This window comes from Chelonoidis abingdonii, chromosome 19 (assembly GCF_003597395.2).
Source record: "Chelonoidis abingdonii isolate Lonesome George chromosome 19, CheloAbing_2.0, whole genome shotgun sequence".
Classification (NCBI taxonomy): domain Eukaryota; kingdom Metazoa; phylum Chordata; order Testudines; family Testudinidae; genus Chelonoidis; species Chelonoidis abingdonii.
In genome coordinates, this window is record NC_133787.1 from 25,804,305 (window position 1) to 25,826,613 (window position 22,309).

General features: G+C 42.4%; 1 protein-coding gene across 2 annotated transcripts in view; it reads right to left on the reverse strand.

The window, feature by feature from the left end:
* The window catches only part of BEAN1 (brain expressed associated with NEDD4 1), a 118,399-nt gene that overhangs the window by 11,786 nt on the left and 84,304 nt on the right, over positions 1 to 22,309 (reverse strand). For both annotated transcript variants that reach the window (XM_032803764.2, XM_032803763.2), the window contains 2 exons: positions 19,636 to 19,845; positions 13,800 to 13,941 (listed from right to left, as the gene is read on the reverse strand). In XM_032803764.2, coding sequence (XP_032659655.1) covers positions 13,800 to 13,941; positions 19,636 to 19,845 — 352 coding nt within the window. The remainder of the gene's footprint in view (positions 1 to 13,799; positions 13,942 to 19,635; positions 19,846 to 22,309) is intronic.

Consider the following 22,309-nt stretch of genomic DNA (forward strand, 5'->3'; position numbering starts at 1 on the left):
CACCTCAACTGCTAGGACAGGGCCTCATCCTCCCTGATTGAACTAACTTAGTTATCTCCAGCCTGCTTCTTGCTTGCATATATATACCTGCCCCTGGAAATTTCCACTACATGCATCTGACGAAATGGGTATTCACCCACGAAAGCTCATGCTCCAAAACTTCTGTTAGTCTATAAGATGCCACAGGACTCTTTGCTGCTTGAACATTTCAAAGTTATTGTACCTTTAAAAACATAGTCTAGCCATGAGGTTCAATGTTGCATACATACAGAAAAATCCTTCTAAGCAAAAAAGGATGTACTTCTGGGAATGACTGTTATTGCAACATAATGAACTGGGATCATGGGAATTTATTACACATGCATCTCTCCTGAATGCTGCTGTTGTCCTCCCTGAAAGAATTTGTAGAATCAGTTAATTGTTCGTTTCCCAACTCCTCAGTTACAGCATTTTATGAAGCATTTCCTTTAATCCATTATTTTCTTAATTGCAGCACATTAAGATACAGTAAAAGCATTCCTGACTGGGGAAGAGGGTCGTTGACCTTGAAGCATGCTTTAATCTATATTTCTCTGGCCTGGTTTCTGACAGAATGATAAGTTCATTCTTCTTTTAGCCTTCTCTTTGCCGTCATCTTTTAAAAGACGATATCTTATTCATCAGAAGGAGAGGAAAGGTGGATGATTTCTGGTACATCCTTCCTTAGCAGGAGCAAATTTATTCTCCAAAGGAAAAATATCACTTTCTGATTTTAAACAAAAATGCAGTGGATCTCTAGAGACCCCATTGACTCAAAATGTTGTAGTTGTTCTGAAGGGTGGGCGGAAGGAATCATTCCATGATTTTGTCAGGTCTTATTCTAAGGAGTATTAAGATAGGTTTGTTGCCAAGGAAACGCAAAAGAGCTTATTTAACTGGTTGTCATTCATAAATTATGATCATCTCACTAGGAAGAGAAGAAGAGGGTTCTGCTAGTAGAATTTGTTAAGAAGCAAACAAACAAACTGATTCAAGTAAGCTGGTGATGGGGGAAGAAGGGGTGCTTCAAAAAAGGATTAAAAATTTATTAAATATTCAAATAAATTTGTTAGCTTACACTGGGCCAGATTCTCCACTCCAGTACATTGGCATCAACCTACTGAAGTTACTTGTGTCGTATTAGTGTAACTTAGCTGGAGATCCACTCTTTTCTTTTAAAATCTAGTAAACAGAACCATACACTCATGCCTAGAAAATAATTCTGTTAAGAACATTAAGCTCAAAATAAAGGATGTCTACATGATGTTGCTGCCTAATAAAGGAAAGCTGAATCTCAAATGAAAATGCTGTGACTTCCTAAAATGAACATGAAAAGAAAAGCTATAATGCGACTGTCATGGTATAATTCCCAAATCTGAATCTTAGCGTCCAAAACATGGGTACCAGCATAAATCCTCTAAGCTTAATTACCAGCTTAGATCCTGTAGTGCTGCCACCAATCAGGACTTAGGGTAGAGGCCCTGATAAGCTCTGGTCTCCCCAAAATCTTCCCTGGAGACCCCCAAGACCCAGATTCCCTGAGTCTCACAACAAAGGGGAATAAACCATTCCCTTCCCCCTCCTTTCCTTTCTCCCAACCAAATCCCCTGGGATGCAGACCCCTTCCCTGGAGTCTATACAACAATACCAAAAGATCAATTAATGCTAAAAAAAAGGAAAATTTAATAAAAGAAGGAAAAAACATAAAAATTGTCTCTGTAAATCAAGAGAAAAATATACAGGAGTCTTTTAGCTTATAAAATAAAGGGAATAAACAACCTACGCAGAAAAATACATTTAAAATATTTCCCAGCAAAACACACATGACACATAAAGAAAACAATAAAAAGACTATACTGTCTTCACCCTTTGTACTACTAAACTGAAACAGAAGATAAGAGAGCCTGTAAGATGTGTGTCACGTCTAGAGAACTAGAGAGCACAAAGCAAAACCCAAGAACAACATAACAAATGGCTTCCCTCCACCAAGATTTGAAAGTATCTTGTCTCCTGATTGGTCCCCTGGTCAGGTGTTTGGTTCCCTGTTTGTAAACCCTTCACAGGTAAAAGAGACATTAACCCTTAACTATCTGTTTATGACAGCGACTGATGCTAACCTGAGCGGTTTGGATGGTGATGGTGCTTCATCTGATTTTATAACTCCTGAGTATAAATAGCTGGGTTTGTAGGACAGTGGCTTGAAAATCAATGTCATTATTTCCTCTTGAGTGTTTCTTCTTAAAATTGGTATACAGTTTTGTTATGTGTAACTGTCATGAGGAAATGTTTGCAGCGCTATTGTAGCCATGTTGGTCCCAAGATATGAGAAAGACAAGGTAGGTGAGGTAATATTTTTTTATTGGACCAACGTTTGTTGGTGGCAGCGATTAAGCTTTCAAGCTTCACTGAGCTCTTCCTCAGGTCTGGAGAAGATAACCAGAGTGTTCAAACTAAATATAAGGCGGGACAGTGTTAAGCATATGGGGGTCAAACAGGCTCTTGGAGATCACTCAAAATGAAGCGTACAGTTAAGAGATAGCAGGCAGTACGACTTGTTGTAATGAGGTATAAAACCAGTGCCTCTGTTAAGTCCATGGTTTTTAGTGTTCAACAGAATTATGAATTTAATTTCCCAGAGTTGGCTTTTGAAGGTTTTGTGCAGGTTTCCACTGAGGACAAGGACTGAGAGGTCAGATGTGGAGTGATCACTTCATGAAAAGTGTTTACCCCTGGATAGAGCTTTTCGTCTTTTATCAGTTTCCTGTGTGAATTCATTTGAGAGCATAGTGATTGTCTGGTTTCACCCACATACTTCTTGTTGGGCATTTGAGTTACTGCACAAGGTATAGGGGTTCTCAACCTTTTTCTTTCTTCCCCCCAACATGTTATAAAAACTTCACCTGTGCCACAATAACTGGTTTTCTGCATATAAAAATCAGGGCCAGCGTCAGCGGGTAGCAAGCCGGGCAGTCACCTGGGCCCCTGTGAAGCTACATTGCTCAGGATTCAGCTTCAGCTCCGGGTGGTGGGGCTCAGGGCCCTGGGCTTCAGCCCCATACAGTGGAGCTTCAGCTTTCTGCCCTGGGTCTGTCATTAACAGATAGCTACGGGTTAATGTTTTTTTCACCTGTAAAGGGTTAACAAAGGGAACCAAACACCTGACCAGAGGACCAATCAGGAAACAAGATTTTTAAAAGCTCAGGGAGGGAATGTGGGGGGTCCCTTTGCGAGTCTTTTTGCTGCTCTCGCTATGAGAGGATCTTCTATCTTCAAGCTTCTAACTTCATTCCAATGTGAGTACAAAGTAGAAAAACAATACTCTATTGGTTTTGTAGTTTAGCGTGGTGTAGTATCGCTGGCATTTTAAATTGTAATTTCTTTTTGAATAAGGCGTTATACATATTCTTTTTAAGCAATTGACCTGTATATTTGTATTCTTGATACAGAGAGCATTTGTCTTTCTTCTTTTTAAATAGAAAAAGCTTTTCTTTTAAGAACCTGTTGGATTGTCTTTCTCAATGAGGCTCTAGGGATAGAAATCCCTGTGCGAGGCTTACGTCCTCTCACGGAGAAGACTAACAGAAGGGAAAAAGAAGGAGGGACAGTTAAATTGCCCCAGTCTCGTTTGTAATTCAAACGAGCTTAACGTAAGTAAACTCTCCAGGATAACCCACGGAGTGGAAGCCTGGGAGAAGTAAAGAGAAACAAGAGGAAGGGGTATTTCCCTTTGGAGACTCAAGGCATCGAGTCCTGGGGTCCACCAGGAAGGTTTTGGGGAGACCAGAGTGAGCCAAACACTGGAAATTTTTGGCTGGTGGCAGCGCTATCAGATCCAAACTGGTAATTAAGCTTGGAGGTTTCATGCAGGCACCCACATTTTGGACTTTAAAGTTCAGAATTAGGAATGATGCTTATGATAGGGCCCCAGCGAGTCTAATGCTGGCCCTGCTTGGCAGCCCCCAGTGAAACCTGTTCGTAGCCTCCCAAGGGCCCCAGACCTCTGGCTGAGAACCACTGAAGTACACCACAGGTTGTGATAGGCATGTGTAGGACTTATGGATCTTGAAAGGCATGTTGGGGAGGTATTGATCATCAGAGGAAAGGAAATGTCAATTTGTGATAGCATTGCTCTTATCTATGAGTGGAACTTTTTATGCTCTTGGACTGTGGATTTTTCCTAGTTGTTCATATTTTTAAATAGAGACAATCTACACCTGAGATGTCCGAGTGATTTAAAAAAATCTATTAAATGTATTTATCCTATTTTTATATAGGCTTCTATTTTTCTGGTAAGTTAGTAAGCATTAAAGTACTATTTTCTCAAATGCAAAGACAGTTTTAAAAAAATCCACTCCGTATGAACAGATTTCAGGTGCTTGTGGAGTGCTGCATCCATTGGAAGTGCTGGCCATATTAAAAGTCACCAACCGCCTGTACCACTTGATGTAAACCATAGCAGTTATGGATTCTGTGTCACCATCCACCTGATTTAATTTTCAAACTTAGTCTATAATGAAGTCATGAAAGTCTATTTTATTTGAATAACTATTTGATCCCTTTCTGGAGATATCAGTATCCACTGACACAGCATCTGTAACATGCACGTTTGTAATACACCCATGTTGCTTCTGCCCTCCCAGCTACAGCCTCATCATATCAATATCCATCTTTCTCTGAGATTCAATAATAATAGGTCAGGACTTTTAGTATAACTGGCCCTGAAGCAGGGAAAAAAAGAGGTGATAATTAACAGTGTCATTATTCTGCCATTACCTCATTTCCAGCAAATCTATAACACCCTTCGATAGGAGATAGACATTCATGTATCATGACTTAGAGATATCTAGTAACATAGTCTCACTAATGCTAGACCCAGAAGTTGAGTGAAAGACAAACTGTAAACAAAGAAAAACGGTGAAGCAAGAGCAAGACACATAAGATTTCAATTAGAGGTGAATCAATGACTTGTCCTTCCAGTTCTGTTGATGGTTCTGGGGATATGATGATCCGCTGACTTGAAAAGGTTGAATCATGATAGTGTGACTGTAATGCAATGCCATTGTCAGCATGCTGTAAAGGTTTGGGAATGATGAGTGCCAGCCAATAAGGTGTTGAGATCTCTCAATCCACATTGATTTCAACAAGAACTGATGGCACGCCCAGGCATGCAGTATTGAGGCTTGAGAAACTGATCCAGCACTCACTAAAATCAATGGGTTTTCTACTGGCAGTCAGTTCAACCTCTCAATAAGCTGGCCACATATGCATGACACAAGTGGCTTTAACCAAACAGAAAATTGTCCTTTAAAGAATACTGACTCTCTTTTTTAGAACTGTGAGAAAGTGGGTATCTCCTCTGAGTGAATATGCTTTTGGAAAGCTTAATTGAAGTCAAATAAAAAGGTGGTGTGAAGCTGCACTCTCACTCTAGTAGAGAAGAGACTAATTAGCTCTTCTGGGCTGGTTTAGCACTAATCAGGCACACCTGTAAAACTTGCACTGCCTGGAAGGCAGAGAGCTTAAGAGGGACACACTGCTCTGGGGAGGGGGGTTTGAACTGGAAGATTTTTGTACTGCAGGGACTGCTGACCCTCTGAACCAGATCAGCTAAGAGGGAGACAGCTGTAGGCCTTACTGCCCCTGAAATGGCATGGATCAGCTAGCTATAAGCAGATACCCCGAGAGGAGGGGCTGGAGGTAAACTCTAATTAAAGACACTGTACTAGCTGATAATCCAAGCCCCAAAGGGGTAACCACAAAGGACTGCTTGAGGGACAGACCACCTTTGCCTTTCTTTTACTCTGATTTACCCCATCTCTCAAGGGAAAGAGAGACTAGGATCTTCCTTTGTTTGTTTGTTTGGAAAACCCCGTGTATGCTATAAATGGGATGGATATTACAAACAACCTGAATTGGGGTCTGGTAGAGACTTGGGGAGCCCTAATCCTCACAGGTGGGAAAACAGACACATGAAAGAAAAACAAAGAGCAGTTAAAAGCAGGGCAGTGTGGGAAAATGGCTGTTTCTTTAGCCTTTCTTTGGTAATGAGTCCCCTTCTTTTGACACTTGGTGTCTTTTTTTACAAAACAGTATTATAAACAGCAGCTGTTACAGATATTAGAGAACCCAGAGTATTCAGAGAAAAGGAACCTAAAGAGTGAGAGAATCCATGAATGTTAAGGTTGAGGGGAGGAGGCAACCTGCAAGTTAAACTCTGATCCTACTTACAGGAAATTGACTGTGAAACTTGGTGTTGTGGTAAGTGTGTGCACTGTCTCTAGATTCTGAGCTCCTCAGGGCATGGATTGTACCTGATCTTTGTTCAGAAAGTGCTGACCACATCATGGCAGTGACCAAAACCAAATAATGATGATAATGCCTGTTTTAGATGGTCCAGGACTCTGAAGAGTAGTAAGATGTGGGAGGTGTGGGGCAAGCAGATACCTGAGTATGGGTTCTGTTCCCATCTCTGCAAAAGACTGGTCCTGTGTAAGTCTGTTCTGTGCCTCTGTTCTCTCATAGTTAATAGTCACCTAAAAAACTTCTCTTCTCGAAAATTGAAGTTGATTGCAGACATTTTTCATTCAAGATGTAGTTAGAACAGTCATACTGACAAAGTACTGTACTTGAGATCCAGTCCTCCAATCCTGGAAGATGTGTGTAGTATATTATTGGAGTCTAACAGATAATATTAGGCTTGTGTTTTCATTGGGATTACTTGGATGAATAAAAGCTGCAGGACTAGGGCTTACTTTGCAATATGCATGGAAGGGAAAAAAAAGTCTTGCAGAAAACAGTTGTGGCTCAGGGACACTTACAATTTTTATAAAAATAAGGTATTAAATATTAAAGATTGTTTGTTTGTCAAATGAAAGCTTTTAAAAGAAATGGAAGCACATGCAAGCCAGTATCTTAACTAGATAAATTGCTATTTTGTATATTGTCATGCAGCTTTAAAATTACCAAAGCAATTAAAATAAATATGTTCCAAAGAAAATCAATCATTTTGTGATGAAAATTTTGTGTGACAAATTTCAGCCTGGAAAGAATTTTTTTGCATACAAATTATAAACCCTTGATAAGCAGTGTTTAGTGTGTGTCCGCATTACCATTATAAATGAGAGTGAAGCTGTGGGCACTGCTACAGTAATCAAAACCAATTAAGAAAATTGTGCCTTCTTAAAATAATCCCTTATGCATTTACCTCCATTAGAACTTCCAGGCCTCACATGGGGATATAAACATCCTAAGAGACACCAATATTCATTTTAATATACCATCACTGTGTTTGTTAGTGTCGTCTCATATGTGAGGACCACTGGAAAATAACCCACACTATGATCCGTGAGTGTGTAAAGTTCTGAATAGGCTCATGCTTCTAGGAGAGGGCTTTGACTTGATTAATCTAAAAACGAGTTTTCCAGCAGATGACAGAAATATCCAGTTTGGTAGGTATCCTGTTCCGGTCAGTGGAAAATCAGAGGAGAACTCGGCAAGGATTTTTTTTCCGAGGAGGGTAACTATCTTACTTTTTTCAGTTCTGACTATCAAAGGCCTCTTAACTTTATTGTGGCTATACTGCATAGTGCAATGGATTTCTGGCTAGGAAAATCTTGGGGTGCCAGTGGGTTATGAGATATTGCTGCTTTTAGTGCTGCAGCATATTCCATTTAATAATAGTTGGCACTTCTATGGTGCAGTTTTGAAAAACTGCTCAGTGTTATCAATATGATCAGAGTTAGGCAGTCACTGGAAATTTTACCACTGATTCAAATAGGAGCAGAGTGAGGCTGATTCTGAGTTTCACACCCACAGTGTGCCTTTTATCGCTGAATTTCAAACATTAATGACATCTCTCAGCATCTATATGAGGTAGATATTATTAGACTCATTTTACAGAAGAAATTGTGAAACAGAGGCACAGGATCTGGTTCAAAGCCCACTGAAGTCACTGACTCACTTTCTGCACAACATTCATGATTTTATAGACCTCTATTATATCCCCCTTTAGTCATCTCTGTCTTTAAGCTGAACAGTCTCTATCTTTTTAATCTGTCCTCATATGGAAGCTGTTCCATACCCCTTGTTACCTTTCTCTGTATCTTTTCCAATTCTTGTATATCTTTTCTGAGATGAAGTTACCAGAACTGTATGCAGTATTCAAGATGTGGGCATACCATGGATTTATATAGTGGCATTATGATATTTTCTCTCATTATATATCCCATTTCTAATGGTTATTAACATGGTTAGCCGGTGCGAGCGCAGGAAGCAGGTGCTTGGGGTGGCCAATGGAAAGGGGCGGCACGTCCAGGTCTTCGGTGGCAATTCAGCAGCGAGTCCCTCAGTCCCTCTAGGATGGAAGGACCGGCCACCGAATTGCCACTGAAGAATGAAGCAGCATGGTAGAGCAGCCACTGAAGTGCTGCCGATTGCGGCTTTATCTTCTCCTCCCCCTCACCCCCCTTCGCTGCTTGGGGCGGCAAAAAAAACTGGCGCCGGCCCTGTGCTTTTTCAGCTGCTGCTGCATGCTGCAAATTCATATTATGGTGATGGATGACCTCTGGAAAAGGGCTGGATCTTGCATTTTATCCTGATGGTGTTTGGTTATGTTTCTTTTTTCGTAACTCTTGCGGAATAGAATTCCATGCTCTGGATTCTTTGTGTCAGATGGCATAGATTTTTTTCTCAGTAATAATGAGCGTTCTTGGAAGTAAGTATCTTGCTTTCTTTTGTAACAGAGGCTTCAAATGTTTCAGGATGACATAATACCATATAAAACTGCCCCAGCATTGTAAAATTTATTTGTATATGACAGGAACAGTATATGAAGTGAATCCAAGTACCATTCTGATTCTTTCATTTAAGACCTGTCAATTGTTTTTCTTCTCATGTAAAATCAATTTGACAGACGTTCACACAGATCTCAGATTCATTAGCAAGTCATTACATCTTGGGATGTTTATGGATATCAGCACTATATATTTAGGGCTGCCAAGACAAATTGACCAGACTGCTTCTGTTTAACTACCCCATGAGTGTGGCAGGACTATGACAAAACCGAGTGCCTGATATTCCTCTAAATCTAATCTAAGAAATGATTAGAAAAAGCATCTATAGTGATAATCAAATTGAGCCCTAAATGAGATTTGCAGCTCAGACATCAAAGCAATTAAATTATTAACATCCCAAGGCATTTTTCATAAATTTCCCAATTAGAGATTATATAAATAGTATTATTCACTGGAGATCCTACTGGAGAGCTGTGTGTGGATGCGGCACCTTGCATAACTATAGCAAAGTCAGGGCTGGTGCAAGGATATTTCGCGCCCTAGGCAAAACTTCCACCTTGCGCCCCCCCGCGCCCCTGCCCTGAGGCGCCCTCCCCCTCCCCCGTGGCAGCTCCCCCCCTCTTCCCTGAGGCACCCCCCTTGCGGCAGCTCTCCACCCTCTGCCCTGAGGCACCCCCCGCCCTAGCTCACCCCTGCTCTGAGCATAAGCACCATGAGCACGCCATCGCTGCTTCATGTCTCCCGCCTCCCAGGCTTGTGGTGCCTAAGCTGATTGGCACCACAAGCCTGGGAGGTGGGAGAAGTGAAGCAGCTTACTCCCCACCTCCTCCAGAGCATGCAGTGGAGGCGGGGCAGAGGTGAGCTGGGACAGGGAGTTCCCCTGCATGCCGGTCTCCCACCTTACTTGCTGCAGGTGGCCCTCTCCGTGCTTCCCTGCCCCAGCTCCCTCCGCCTAAATGCCGGCAGTGACCGGGGTGGCTGAAGATCCGGCCGCTGCGGTCGCTGCTGAAGAAAATGGTGCCTCCCAAATCCCAGCACCCTAGGCGACTGCCTAGGTTGGCTAAATGTTTGCACTGGCTCTGAGCAAAGTGTAGATTAATTTTTGTGGACTGTTCCCCTAGGAAATCTAGGGTGTTGTGCTCTTCACTGCTCAGTTTGAGCTGAGATATCAAGTGGAATTTTGTCTTTCTGTGAAAGACATTCATGAGATGTAGAGGAAGGTCAAATTGCATATAGAGGTATCTTTGTTCTGTTTGTTCCCTACTAATGCTGCTCTTCTGATCTTGAGCTAAATATACAATGCCAGATACTCTTCTGCATCAGGACAGCTTTGTGCTGCCTGAGCTGGCCCCAGGAGGATCTCTCTTATGCAGTGGGATTCTCAGGTTAGTTACTCTTATTTCAGGATGGTTGGACAGTGGAATAAATTGCCTAGGGAGGTTGTGGAATCTCCATCTCTGGAGATATTTAAGAGTAGGTTAGATAAATGTCTATCAGGGATGGTCTAGACAGTATTTGGTCCTGCCATGAGGGCAGGGGACTGGACTCGATGACCTCTTGAGGTCCCTTCCAGTCCTTGAGTCTATGAGCCTTAGGCGCCTTTTTAAATTTTTTTTACTCACCCGGCAGCAGTCCGGGTCTTCAGCATTTTGGCGGCGGGGTGTCCGCGGAAGACCCGGAGCGAGGGAAGGATCCCCCCGCCATCAAAGATCCAGACCGCTGCCAGGTATTCAAATTGGGCGCCGCAGTTCCTAAAGCTGGCCCCAAGTCCCATTGACTTCAATGGAACTATCTGCTTGGGTAAGAGCTTGTAGGATTGGTCCTCAGGGTATGCTTTCATATTTGAATAATGCCATGGCTTTACAAATTCACCTGGAGTACAGACAGCTTTTTTGTATAATCTGATTGCTGTGGATTTTGGAAGTCACATCTCTCCTACTTCAGGCACATCTGGATCCTGAGATGCTGTCTAGCTTTGGGATTACAAATGATGCACCCATTGTAGAGGCTGTTAATTTCTCCTCCAGCTCATAATTGGTTAGCACAACACTTAGCCTTCCCCTAATCGCAGAAAAATGGGAAATCTATTTTATGTTCTTGGTTTTCTCCAACCAGACTACCTAATCCCACTCTCTCTCTGGTTTAAGACCTGAGTACAAAACCTAGTGAAAATGATAGTCTGAAACAATTATAGTCACCCTTGGGCATAGAGTGGCTCCACTCTTGCTCCCAGGATTTTTTCAGATGGATGTTTTTAGCAAAAATAATGTGCTCAAGAATGCTCAGTTCAGTGGCACCTGACATTTGGGGGTGACGTAGCAGGACAAAACATTAGAACAACATTGTGAACTTAAACAAACTTTTCTGGTGCTTGCCCAGGGCATTAGAACACCCACAGACTCCTATCGCTTCAGGTGTGTGCTATGGTAGTTTTAATTTATCACTGCTGTTAATGCAATGATGCTTAGTCTGGGCTGACATTTATTTTTGTTCCTCGCCCCTTTTCCCTCATGCTTAGGCCACATCATCATCATTGATTTGGTGCCCCAGATTAGTTTTACATGACATATTCCTTTCTGAATTAGAAGGAGAAACTCCAGTAATTCAGCTAACCTGATATTTTGCTATACCTATTATTCAAAATTTTTATTTATTACATAGCAAAGTGGGTGCTTAATATTTTTCAATTTTATTGGGAGTTGCACAAGGACAAACAGTAAATAAAAGTTAGACCTAGAACTCTCTTGCCCTGGCTCGCAGGCCCAGCCCTAACCCAGTAGAACACAGCACCTCTCCGTAAACATTGTCTTGGAGAACAGCCCTCAATCCAAATCACAATAACTTGGCTGGTTCTAACACACTATTAATCACTTGAACATTATGCCATGTGGCCATGGTATGAAGGTAGCTATACTGAATCTTACTGTGGTGGGGTAGCTGCCCCTCACTGGTAGGTAAAGGGTTACAGCCACCTTGGGGAGGCTGCGTGGGAGGCAGCCAATGAGGAAAAGGCTTATAGTGCCAGCCAATCAGGAGAAGCTTTATTGGAACAGCCAGTCAGGGCCAGGGTGACCCATATAAGAGGGGCTGCCCAACAGCACAGGGGCAGCCTCTCCCTGGAGTGCAATGGAGAAGCACTGGCCACCTTAGAGGAGTACCTTAGATAGAGCCGTGCTGGGCAGGGTCAAGGAAGCAACAGGTGCTCCAGCCTGAGGACTGCCAGACTGAGGCCCCAATACAAAGGACTGAGATGGCCAGGATGGCCAGCAGGAGGTGCTACAGTGGTGAATTGCACCCTGTCACACTTACCCATCATACTAATATTTTTATGTTCTGTATTGCAATCCTTTTGTGAACTGAAGTTTACACAGCAATATATAATACATTCAGTGAAAGCTTAAATGTCTCACTACATAATTTGCCACATTTTACTTTGAACCATCTGCTAAACTCTACTTTTCCTGAGATTTGGCCGCAACCATGTTGCTAAGATATAAAATTTAAGTTTTTGAATAGTTGTCAAAACTATTCAGTGTTTTCTGTCTTGAATATTTAACTACTGTGATAGCGAGACTGGGCCACACAACAGCTGCACTTGGTACAGCTCAGGACTGGGATAGGGAATGGGAAAGTGGTTGTTAGCCACTTTTATGCCTCTCTGACGCTGGTCTATCAAGGTGCTGGCTGGTCCCTAAGTACAGTGTAGACTGTAGAGCACCCTGAGGGCTGCTCTAAATGATACAAAATTGTTCTTGGCCTCAGGAGCCCAAATGCAGCTGGGGATTGCCAAAGCTCAGAGATATTCTGGCCACGCACCCCTGTGCCAAAGGGATGGTGTAGAACTATTACGGCAACTGTGTGTCACCTGGCAATTCCCCTTATTCAAGGGATATCTTGAGGGGCCAGTTAAAAAGCTTTCTGGCAGTGGAGAATTGCACTTCCAATCCTGTGCAAACTATCTGCTAATAAAAAACACTCTTTTCCTAGTACTGAGCTGGTTCAAAGTAAACAGCTAACCTTACACATGTAAGTTGTCCCATTGCTGTCAGTGGATATGCTTTGATCAGTAACAGTTTTCAGGAGTGGGCCCTAGAGCAATGCATACTTGTAAGTGGATTTATGTACAGCTCTGCGGATTTAGATGCAGGGTTCTGGTTGATTTCACACTTCTAGTCTAAGTGCTTTGAAAAAAACATATCGGGGAAACAAGCATTTATTGCGTGGCATAGCTTTGAGATAGTTAATTGTCCCTTTGGAGGGATCAACAAATGGCAAAATGGGTGCCAGAGCCAGAAGAAATAGAGACCTAACCACTGTAACACAGGTTTATGGGATAAAGCTGGCTGTTTGCTTCCCCCATAGCACAATCAGAGCAGGTAGCAAGTGCAGTGCCAGCAGGCAAAACATTGGTCAAATCATGTACTAATCATGGAGCTGTCTTGCACATCGATCGTATTGCTGTATGTCTACCTTTGTGTCTATTCACTTTATCTGTTTTCTGATTTAGTGGTACCTATTTACCAGGTTCTTGCATATTTCCATTTTGTGGACTTGAGCCATGATCAGATATTTTCAGTAGCATTTTCTCTGCCATTGATCCAGTTCTCTCCCATCTTGGAATGTGTCTGGTTAGTTCTGGTGGCCTCAACAACTCCCAGGAAGGTCTTCTCAACCACAATTTGAGGATATTGAGCTACTATACACAAAAGGGTGGCCAAAACGTTCTGTTTACAAGTTTTTATTTGTCCCTGTTAATTTTATTACCTTATACTAAAGACTATTATCCAAACATATTTATACTACTTCTTTGGGAGTACTTAAAAAAGAGTATTTACTTATGACTAGGTAACAGTCCCTTTTCACAGAGGCTTAGTCAGCAAAATACAAATATAATCACAACATTCTTTTGCAAAAAGAACTACCACTCCTGTACCTATAATAAGTAAATAACCATAAAAAGGGCTGGCAGAAACCCAGAAATGTGCTTACCATGGAGGTGAGTCAGGATACATGATATTGACCTGAGAGAGAGTCTCCATGTAGGAACCAAAGTCGAAAGCTGGTGGGAACTCCTCTGTGCAGGTGGATCTCAGTTCTCCAATTGAGCCACCGTAGGAGAAGCCATCTGGAGCTATAAAAAAAGCAGTTAATACTGAGTCTTTTCTCCATGGTGGCTTCTCTGCTGCTCTTTCATAATTTATACCTGTAGTCCACAAATGAGACAGTAGGACTGTTGGTGTTTTGGGGCAAGCAGGTCTTAGGGAATTGTTTTATTTCCTTGTCAGGGATGGCTGCCAACTAAATCCAAGCTACTGTGTATCACGGTGTGGAGCTAGTAATATGCACCCCGTGCAACCCCACGGTGCTCTACCTAAATGGAATACAAGGTCTGTACACAATCTAAAATGTTGGCACTGCTTCTCCATAACCACTGAAGATATTTGGAGCTGCATATATTCAGCACCTCTGAAAACCAGATCACTTCTATGTAGGTGCCTAAATAAGGGGTTAGGTGCCTAACTTTAGGCACCTGTGGGTATGTCTACACTGAGGTGGAGGTATGACTGCAGAATAGGTAGACATATCTGAGCTAGCTTTGATCTAGCTAGCCTGAATAACAATAGCAGTGAAGCTGCAGCAGCACAGGGGTAGCTGCTTAAGTACACATCCGGGTCCTCATTGGGCTTGTAAAACCTGTGTGGTTGCCCATACCGCTATGGCTTGACTGCTATTGTTTGAACTAGATAGATCAAAGTAAGCATGAGTATGTCAGCATGTGCTGCAGTCACACTTTTGATTGCGATGTAGACGTACCGTTAATTTGAGTCTTTAATACTAGGACTCACAGGGGAAAAGAAACTGGAGAATGGGACTGAGAAAAGAAAAGTTGCAGTCGTTATGTGGCTCCCACACAGATATCAGGAAACTGGTTCAAACAAAGTACAAGCAGGGAGTGCTGTGAAAAGGGGCGTAGTCTTCCAATGGAAGTTTGCCTCTTTAGATTTTGGCACACCCTGGAGGTGTCAAGAGAGAAACCGCTGGCACCTTCTTCTCTGCAGTCAGTGTTGGGCTTGCCTGCACATGGGCTGTCCCTGAGACAGGAGTTAGTAGCATAACGGAGAGAATACCACCACAGATTTCTCAGCTGCACCACTTTGTGGTGTAGCTTTGGCATTGCCTCTGTTTCTCTGGCTGTGTCCCACAGGGCCAGAGGAGGAGCAGCAGTGGCTGGCTGGCTGAAGAAAGGGGAGATGATTCTCCTCCAGCAGTTCCAGGCTCCTGGCCCCTCTCCCTTTTTCTTCAAGCACCAGAGAGAGGCCCGTAGGGAGGGGAGTCAGGGGCTGATGTTTTTGGTAGGGCAGGGGTGAGGAGATTACTCTTGGAAGGGGAAGGGGAGCAGACAATGACATGCTGGTAGGCTTCACTGGCTGGCTGCCCTACAACCTCCACTTATGGAAAACAGTCTGTTCCTGAGCAGCTTGGGAGAAGAGGAGATGCTAGTAGCCAGCACCTCTGTGGGGACAGCAGCTGTGGAGCCTTGCAGATGGATGAGGATGGCTAAATGTAACTGAACTGTAGGGGAGAGTTCATCTGGTCTGAATTAAGTTAACTGTATTGGGGGCAACCTGGTGCCCAGAGAAGCCTAGTCAGTCTTTCCCTAAACCCACCAGTGCCTAGACAGTAGCCCTCCTCCTCCTCCCCACACCTACTTCCATTGGTAACTGATTACACAACTCATTTGTTTAACTCCCACAGTAAGTAACTATATTTGTGTGTAATTTCAAAATGTACAATGCTAATGGCTTCCTAGAGATTTTGTAGGGAGATGCTTATAAAATACTGTTTTGCATAATTGTAGTTTGAAAGTAAAAATAGAAGTGGGGGAGGGTTCTTTTTTGGTAGGTAGTCAAATAAGGCTTGGGTTAAATAGGCAGCTCAGGTGAAGGGTCCCACAAAATGAAAAGTGAACACCAGGGTTGTAATTTGTAAATTTATGCAGTTATTCCTCCTGCTGTTGAAAGCTAATGCTGTGTTTCTTTTGGAGCGTGGGGGTGTGTGGAAATAAAGGTATAAAAGTTTGAAGTGATGGCATCAGAGTAACATCTATAAAAATACCTACCACTGCATTCCATAACATGAAGGGATCAGTGATAAAAGGTCAAACCAATTTTTAGGCAGAAAGACCAACATATTTTTAATAATGAAGCATCTGATCAATCTAGTGAGCCAAGAAATACACAGCTATTGTTAAAGGCACCATGTTCTGTTGAAGGCGAGTTACTCAGAGCAATGAGGTCTGACCTTAGCTTCAGAAAATGTATATAAATCAATGCACTAAAATAAGATGATGGAGGGGGAGGGAATAGTAGGCCTAGGAGGGGCATGATTTTTTAAGCTGTTTTCCTGTCAATATTGCCTAATGCATTCCTAGCCTTATCTAGAAAACCAGGCATCGGTAAGGACACTGCTTAACCACTAGCTTAGGAGATGCCAGGGTGTCATTAAAAAAATTCTGGTACGAATGTGAAGGGTGAGGTAGAGTGAAAATGAATGGATTGCGTTAAGTATAAATGGGATAAGGCTTGTTACAGACAGAGGTAAACTCTGTAAGATTCCCCTTGGGGTGTCTTTTCCAGACTCTTCTGTTAAGGGAATAGCGTTTGCAGGTGGTCTATGCACATATCCAAGACCCCCTGCAGCTTTTCTTGGCAGCTCAGCTCATGTGGCAGCTAGAACTAAGGGAGTTCCTAGGGGACTAAGTAGGAAATTGAATACAATAGCAGGTATCCAGTGACATGATGCTTCCACCCCATAGCTCCACCTCCAGCCCTCCCCTTTGTGAACAGAAGGGACAAAATCAATCTAATAAAGGACTTCTGTGTTCTTTCCCCAGCTCTGATGGTAGTTGTCAGATCTCCCTTCTTGTCCTGTAAGAGTTACCAGGAAAGCTAGTCACAATTTCTTGTACAGTACCATCATGTACACTGCAGGCAGAGCTTTCAAAATCTTCTGTAGTTTTTCTATGCCCTTTCTATATGAACAAAAATAACCAGGACAAATTGTCCCCGACTCCCTTAAGGATGATGATTTTACTGCCTTTCTGGTTTTATGTCAGAGACGTCATCCACAATGTGATTTTTTTGCAGGTGGTTACCCCACAACCAGGTGCACTTCATGGAATGTCAGCATTACTCAGAGGCAGGCTAGGCCTGCTCTTTAGTGAGCTGATAAGGGCAGTCATGTTTCACAGAGGCGGTTTAACTCACTGATGTAGAAAAATAGTGTGGATAAAAATTCATTTGTGAATAAAAAGTAGCCACTGTGAACTGTGTGCCTGCCTCCCATTTGTTAAGATATTTATAAGGTGCACTGCAAAGTGGTTCCTTGCAATGATTACTCAGTCAGGGGCCAGATCTGCAGCTGATATCAACTAGCATAACTATATCAGAGCCAGTAGAACTATGCCAGTTTACACTGGTTGAGGATCTGGCCCTGGAGTCTGCGCTTAATTGTCGGCACCACTGCTTTGATATCAGATTTAAATTAGACTTTTCTTTACCACAAACACAGTCAGCAAATCTTCACAGCTATGGGTTTACCCTGAGAAGACTTGTCGGAAACTCAAAATAGTGATGTAAACTTCCTAAAGGTGTTCTGAGCGGTAGCTAGAAAAGATAAGAATATAATTTGTGCCCTCTAATGAAGCAAATTGCCCTAGATCCATGAATTAGGGCTGTGACTGTAAATAGGGATCAATATTTTTCTTTTATTTTGAGGGAGGTCTCTGCCAGAGTAGTGATCTTTTTGGATAGGGGTTGGGACACACTTCAAGTTGGGGACTGTTTGTGCCTTCCTCAAGCAGTTTTCATATGTGTATACATTTTCAATTTATTTTTCAGGGTCAATTTAATAGGCTAACTTGTTACTGGTGGAACTCCACCAGGGATTAATTCAGGGCACTATGTTTACTATACCTCTCCTATGCTTAGTAAACTTAGTCAGCCAAATTCACAGTGCTTCCTGGCGCTACCACTGGAGCCAATGGAAATGTGCCCAGATGCTATGGTAATGGCTGCTAAGGTAAAACCTTAAGAGAGGCAGATGAGCACCACTGAGCTTAAGATTATTATTTTGATTTTTTTCTTAAAAGATGCTGCTAAGCCTTTCGTACAACTTAACACTTATTTCTAATAATCAGGTGGTAGATGGGAAAATAGCTTTTTTCTTTAGATTGTCCTTTTCTCGGGGTGCTTTGATGCTCCCCCCCCCCGTGTTGCTATGGAGTTGAAATATTAACATAGGCATTTTTGTTTAAACAATGACAACTTCATCTTATATAATACACAGATGTTTTGGCATTATAAGGTGTTGTATACCAGCTTTACTGATGATACAGTAACTGTACAGCTCCGGGATTAGTGCCCTAATTGTTGCAAAGCCAGAAAAAAGAGCAGAAAAAAATAGGTCTTACGAAAAGAGTAGACGTTGCTTGAAATTTATCTCCAATGGACTAAGGTTGGTTATTTATTTATCTATTTATTTTACTAAACATAGCAATTCTAAAAGAGGTGAAAAATGTGAATCTAAGATGGGGTCCAAAGACCTTGACAATTTTTGAATTATTTGAAGAAGCTGACTGTAGACACTCCTCTGTTAAACACAGATAGAACGCAAAATGAATAACTATTAAAATAAAGATTCAATCCCCATTGATTTCAATGGGAGCTTTGTAAATTACCTCAGTAGGCTCAAGTTTTGGTCCAATATACTTATAAGCGGTTGAGAGGCATCTTCCAAACTAAGGTATATTTGTTTTTGGTAAGTGGCTTTTTCTCCAAATTATAATGTTTAGAGGTTTTTCTCCTTGTAAAATCATAAATGAACAACTCCTTGAGGTTAACTAGAATTAAAAAATTTACTATCTTATAACAAACTGCAGACTTGTGGGGCTAGATCCTTCGCTGGTGTAAACTGCCAATGCACCATTTAAATTAAACGATCCTCAACTTCAGTGGAGCTACAGTGCTTTGGAGCAGTGGAAGATCTGGCCAATGGGATCACTTTATATATCCATCCCTAATATTTTCCCTTTTTAACTACAGAAGTGCATCTGCTGTCAGTTTTCTCGTGTAATTACCTGCAGCCTCAAAATAGCCCAAAAAGTCATCCTGGGCCCCTTCATATCTCATATACTTTGAAATCACAAAAGATTTCGGTCACAGGAAGAAAAAACAGGGATACTTTTTTGGTGGTAGGGGGTGAGATGACTAGTGCTGCTGGGAGAGGCTTAAAGTCTAATGTAACCAGATGTCCTGCCATGTCACCAGGGCAGCATCATTACATGGAACTCTTCACTTTTACAGAAAACAAAGGGGCAATTTTCAAGGTTGGTACAGATTCAAAGACTGAGACCGCCATTATTTCCTGTTCTAGAAACTACTATATGCTGGCTGTAGCAGAGAGAAATTAAAACTGGGCCCACAGACCAATGGCAGTAATGGGATTTCAACAGAGTGCAGCAGGAAATTAGGAGACTATAGAGAGGGAGACAAAAATGTGTACAATACCAAAGAATGTGTACAATTACCAAACTAAGCAGCCTGGCAAACAGGAGCTATGCAGTTGGCTTTCACATATTCATTTTGACCCCTTAAAATATTAAATGTAGCTCTCATTACTTTACTTCAGTGCCAGCACAGAGATGCAACTAAACAAGAAAGCCAGTTGTATCCTGCCTTTTTAATGTTTGCTTTGCAGTTTCTGCAAAGCCATGCTCTCACTATCCATAGGAGCAGTGCAACAAGGCACATAAGCACTATCTCACCATAATTAGCTTCTCTCCTCGGATGTGGGTGTCTTAAGCGTCCATCCTTTCTCAGGCTGCCAACAATGATTGTCACACAGGATAGAAACAGCACAAGTCCAATCACTACTCCAGCTACCAGGAGGGGGGAGACCAGCAAGCTAGTGTCATTGCTGTTTTCACTGTAGCCAGGAAATTCACTGATAGGGCTGCTCTGGTTCAAGTGAACTTCTGCACAGGAGAGAGAGAGAGGAGAATGCATAAATGATGCTGAAAGGAACAGACTTGATTAAAGCTGCTGCATAAGCAATAGATATCCAGAGCAACAAGTTACAAATGGACTTCAGCTTGGACAGTCATTTGCATCGTACTGATTACATCTTGCCCCTAATGATCTCCTTGTGAAATAGTTAATATCTTTTTTAAAAAGATCTTGGAAGAGTAAGAATGTCCTGGCTCCCAGCCAGTAAAACTTCCTGTGTAGCAATACCCATACTCACTTCAAAGGCTAGAAGCTATCTGTAGTGTATTTGTATACCCCGCCACCCTCCGATTATTGCTTCACTGTCTTCACAAGATCATAGTTATTTTATTTCTGTCTGTGTTATTCTGGTAGCAAATAATAAAAGTTCCAGTGATCTCTCTAATGGAAATAACTGCCATGGATCTGAATAATTTGTCCACCTGGGATACTTGGATAAACCTTTTTGGCTCATCTGAGAGATGAGTGCTCTCTCTCTCTCAGTGTTGGTGGACGTATTATTGAATATGGGTGCTTGGTCAGACTGGTATGGTATGTTAAATATTAAAATAATTAATAAAATCAGCCAGCTAGCCTACTCTTTCTGCGCCCTGACCCAGGGGACACCCTGGGCTGCCAGCTGCTGCGGCGGCGCCCTGACCCAGGGTTAGAGCGCCTCTGCGGCAGCTGGCAGCCTGGGGTTTCCCTGGGCTGGGGACATCCTGGGCTGGCGGCTGCACGGCGGCGCCCTGACCCAGGGTCAGAGCGCCTCCGCGGCAGCTGGCAGCCCAACTCCCTCTCTGTCCAAGCAGCAGCGGCTGCTCAACCATTTAAAAAAAATTTGGGGGTGCTTTTTGGTGCCCGCAAATCTCGGCGCCCTAGGCAACCGCCTAGTTCGCCTAAATGGTTGCACCGGCCCTGGCTCCTCCTCCTCCCTGGAGGAGAAGTGTGTGCGTGTGCGCGTGCGCACACACACTCTGCTATATGTTTATGTAAGAAGAAAAGGTGGTACTTGCACATAAGGTGGTAATTTTTAGTTCCCGTAGGAGTTTGCTCCACAGTGTTGGCTGCCCTTTGAGAAAGCTCTGTCTCTTGTACAATGTTTCCTTCCTGCTATGATTTTTCAATTAAAAAATGATTTCTCACCAATTATAGGAAAGGTTCTTGTTAAAATCTCTGTATCTTCAAACTCCATTTCTAGATTATTTATCTCCAACAGGACATTCAGAGACATAATTCAACAGAAAAGTTGAATAAAACAAAAAATTTGAAGAGTTAGAATGACTGCAAGTGTTTTCAATGCAAATCTCATTCTGGTATAATCTTCCTAGATTGTCTCAGAAGTTTAACCTTGGGTTCTCCTAGAGCTTCTACTGGTATCATGTGGATGGGCATGTGTTGAACAGAGTTGATATTCAAAGCGCTGCGATACTTACACAAAAAATGGCAAGTGTTAGAAATGATGGGCTTGATAACGGACATAGTACTTGACTTGATAGGGTCCCTTACTAAGTAAAGCTGTGAGGGGAAGTGGAACATAAAATAAAACTGTCAATTTCAGGGACAAACTTTTAAAGCTAGCTGCAGCAGGGATTGTTTTCATGGCCTGTTACCCCATATTGCCTTGATCCGCAGAAAAAACTCCAGTTGACTGCAATGGGTTTTGGATCAGGCAGTCTCTGGGAAAGAGGGGCCATGCAGGGCTTTCTGGCTGCAAAAAATGCAACTTACATTTTTGCAGGTGTACCAATTGGGACGAACTTTCAAAAATGGTACAGGCTGACATGCATACTTAGAATTTGTGTATGCACCATTTCTGTGTACCAATGGGCGATTCTCTTTCTGGCATATTCCCCTTCTGTAGTCATTCTTGCTAACAAAACTTTGCTCCTACAAATATTCCTGAAAAGCAAATAAAACATGTTGTGTGAGTCCCGTAAAGGTATATATGCACTTTTATTGGAATGGATGTTATCGGGTAATTTTCTGCAGTAGTTATCCAATTCTTGCTTCTGTATGATATTCTTAGTGTCTTGCAGCCACACTGAGCTTGCAAAGAGGAGCAGTACATACGTGATGGCTTCACACCGACATGTATTATCAGTGGCTAAAGCTTCATACTCCATTTACTGGGGCGGGGGGGACCCTTGGGAATTCGTGTGCAGTGTTTTTTGTTAATTTTTAGCAGCACTTCGCTGACTGTGAGAATCTTCATGGGCATTTAAGACCGCTTTCCAAAAAACTTCACAGCGCTCTTACAAAGTCTTGCTCTTTAGGATAATGAAACTTTTGGTATGCAAGTTGGTGCCTGAGAGAGAGAGAGAGAGAGAGTGTGTGTGTGTGTGTTTAATCCTATCCTAATTTTACATTAATGAAAACTCTTGGCTCACCACTTTCTTGGTATGTAACGTGCATTTGGGTTTAGTTGAGGCTGTGGATGTTGTATTAGGAGCC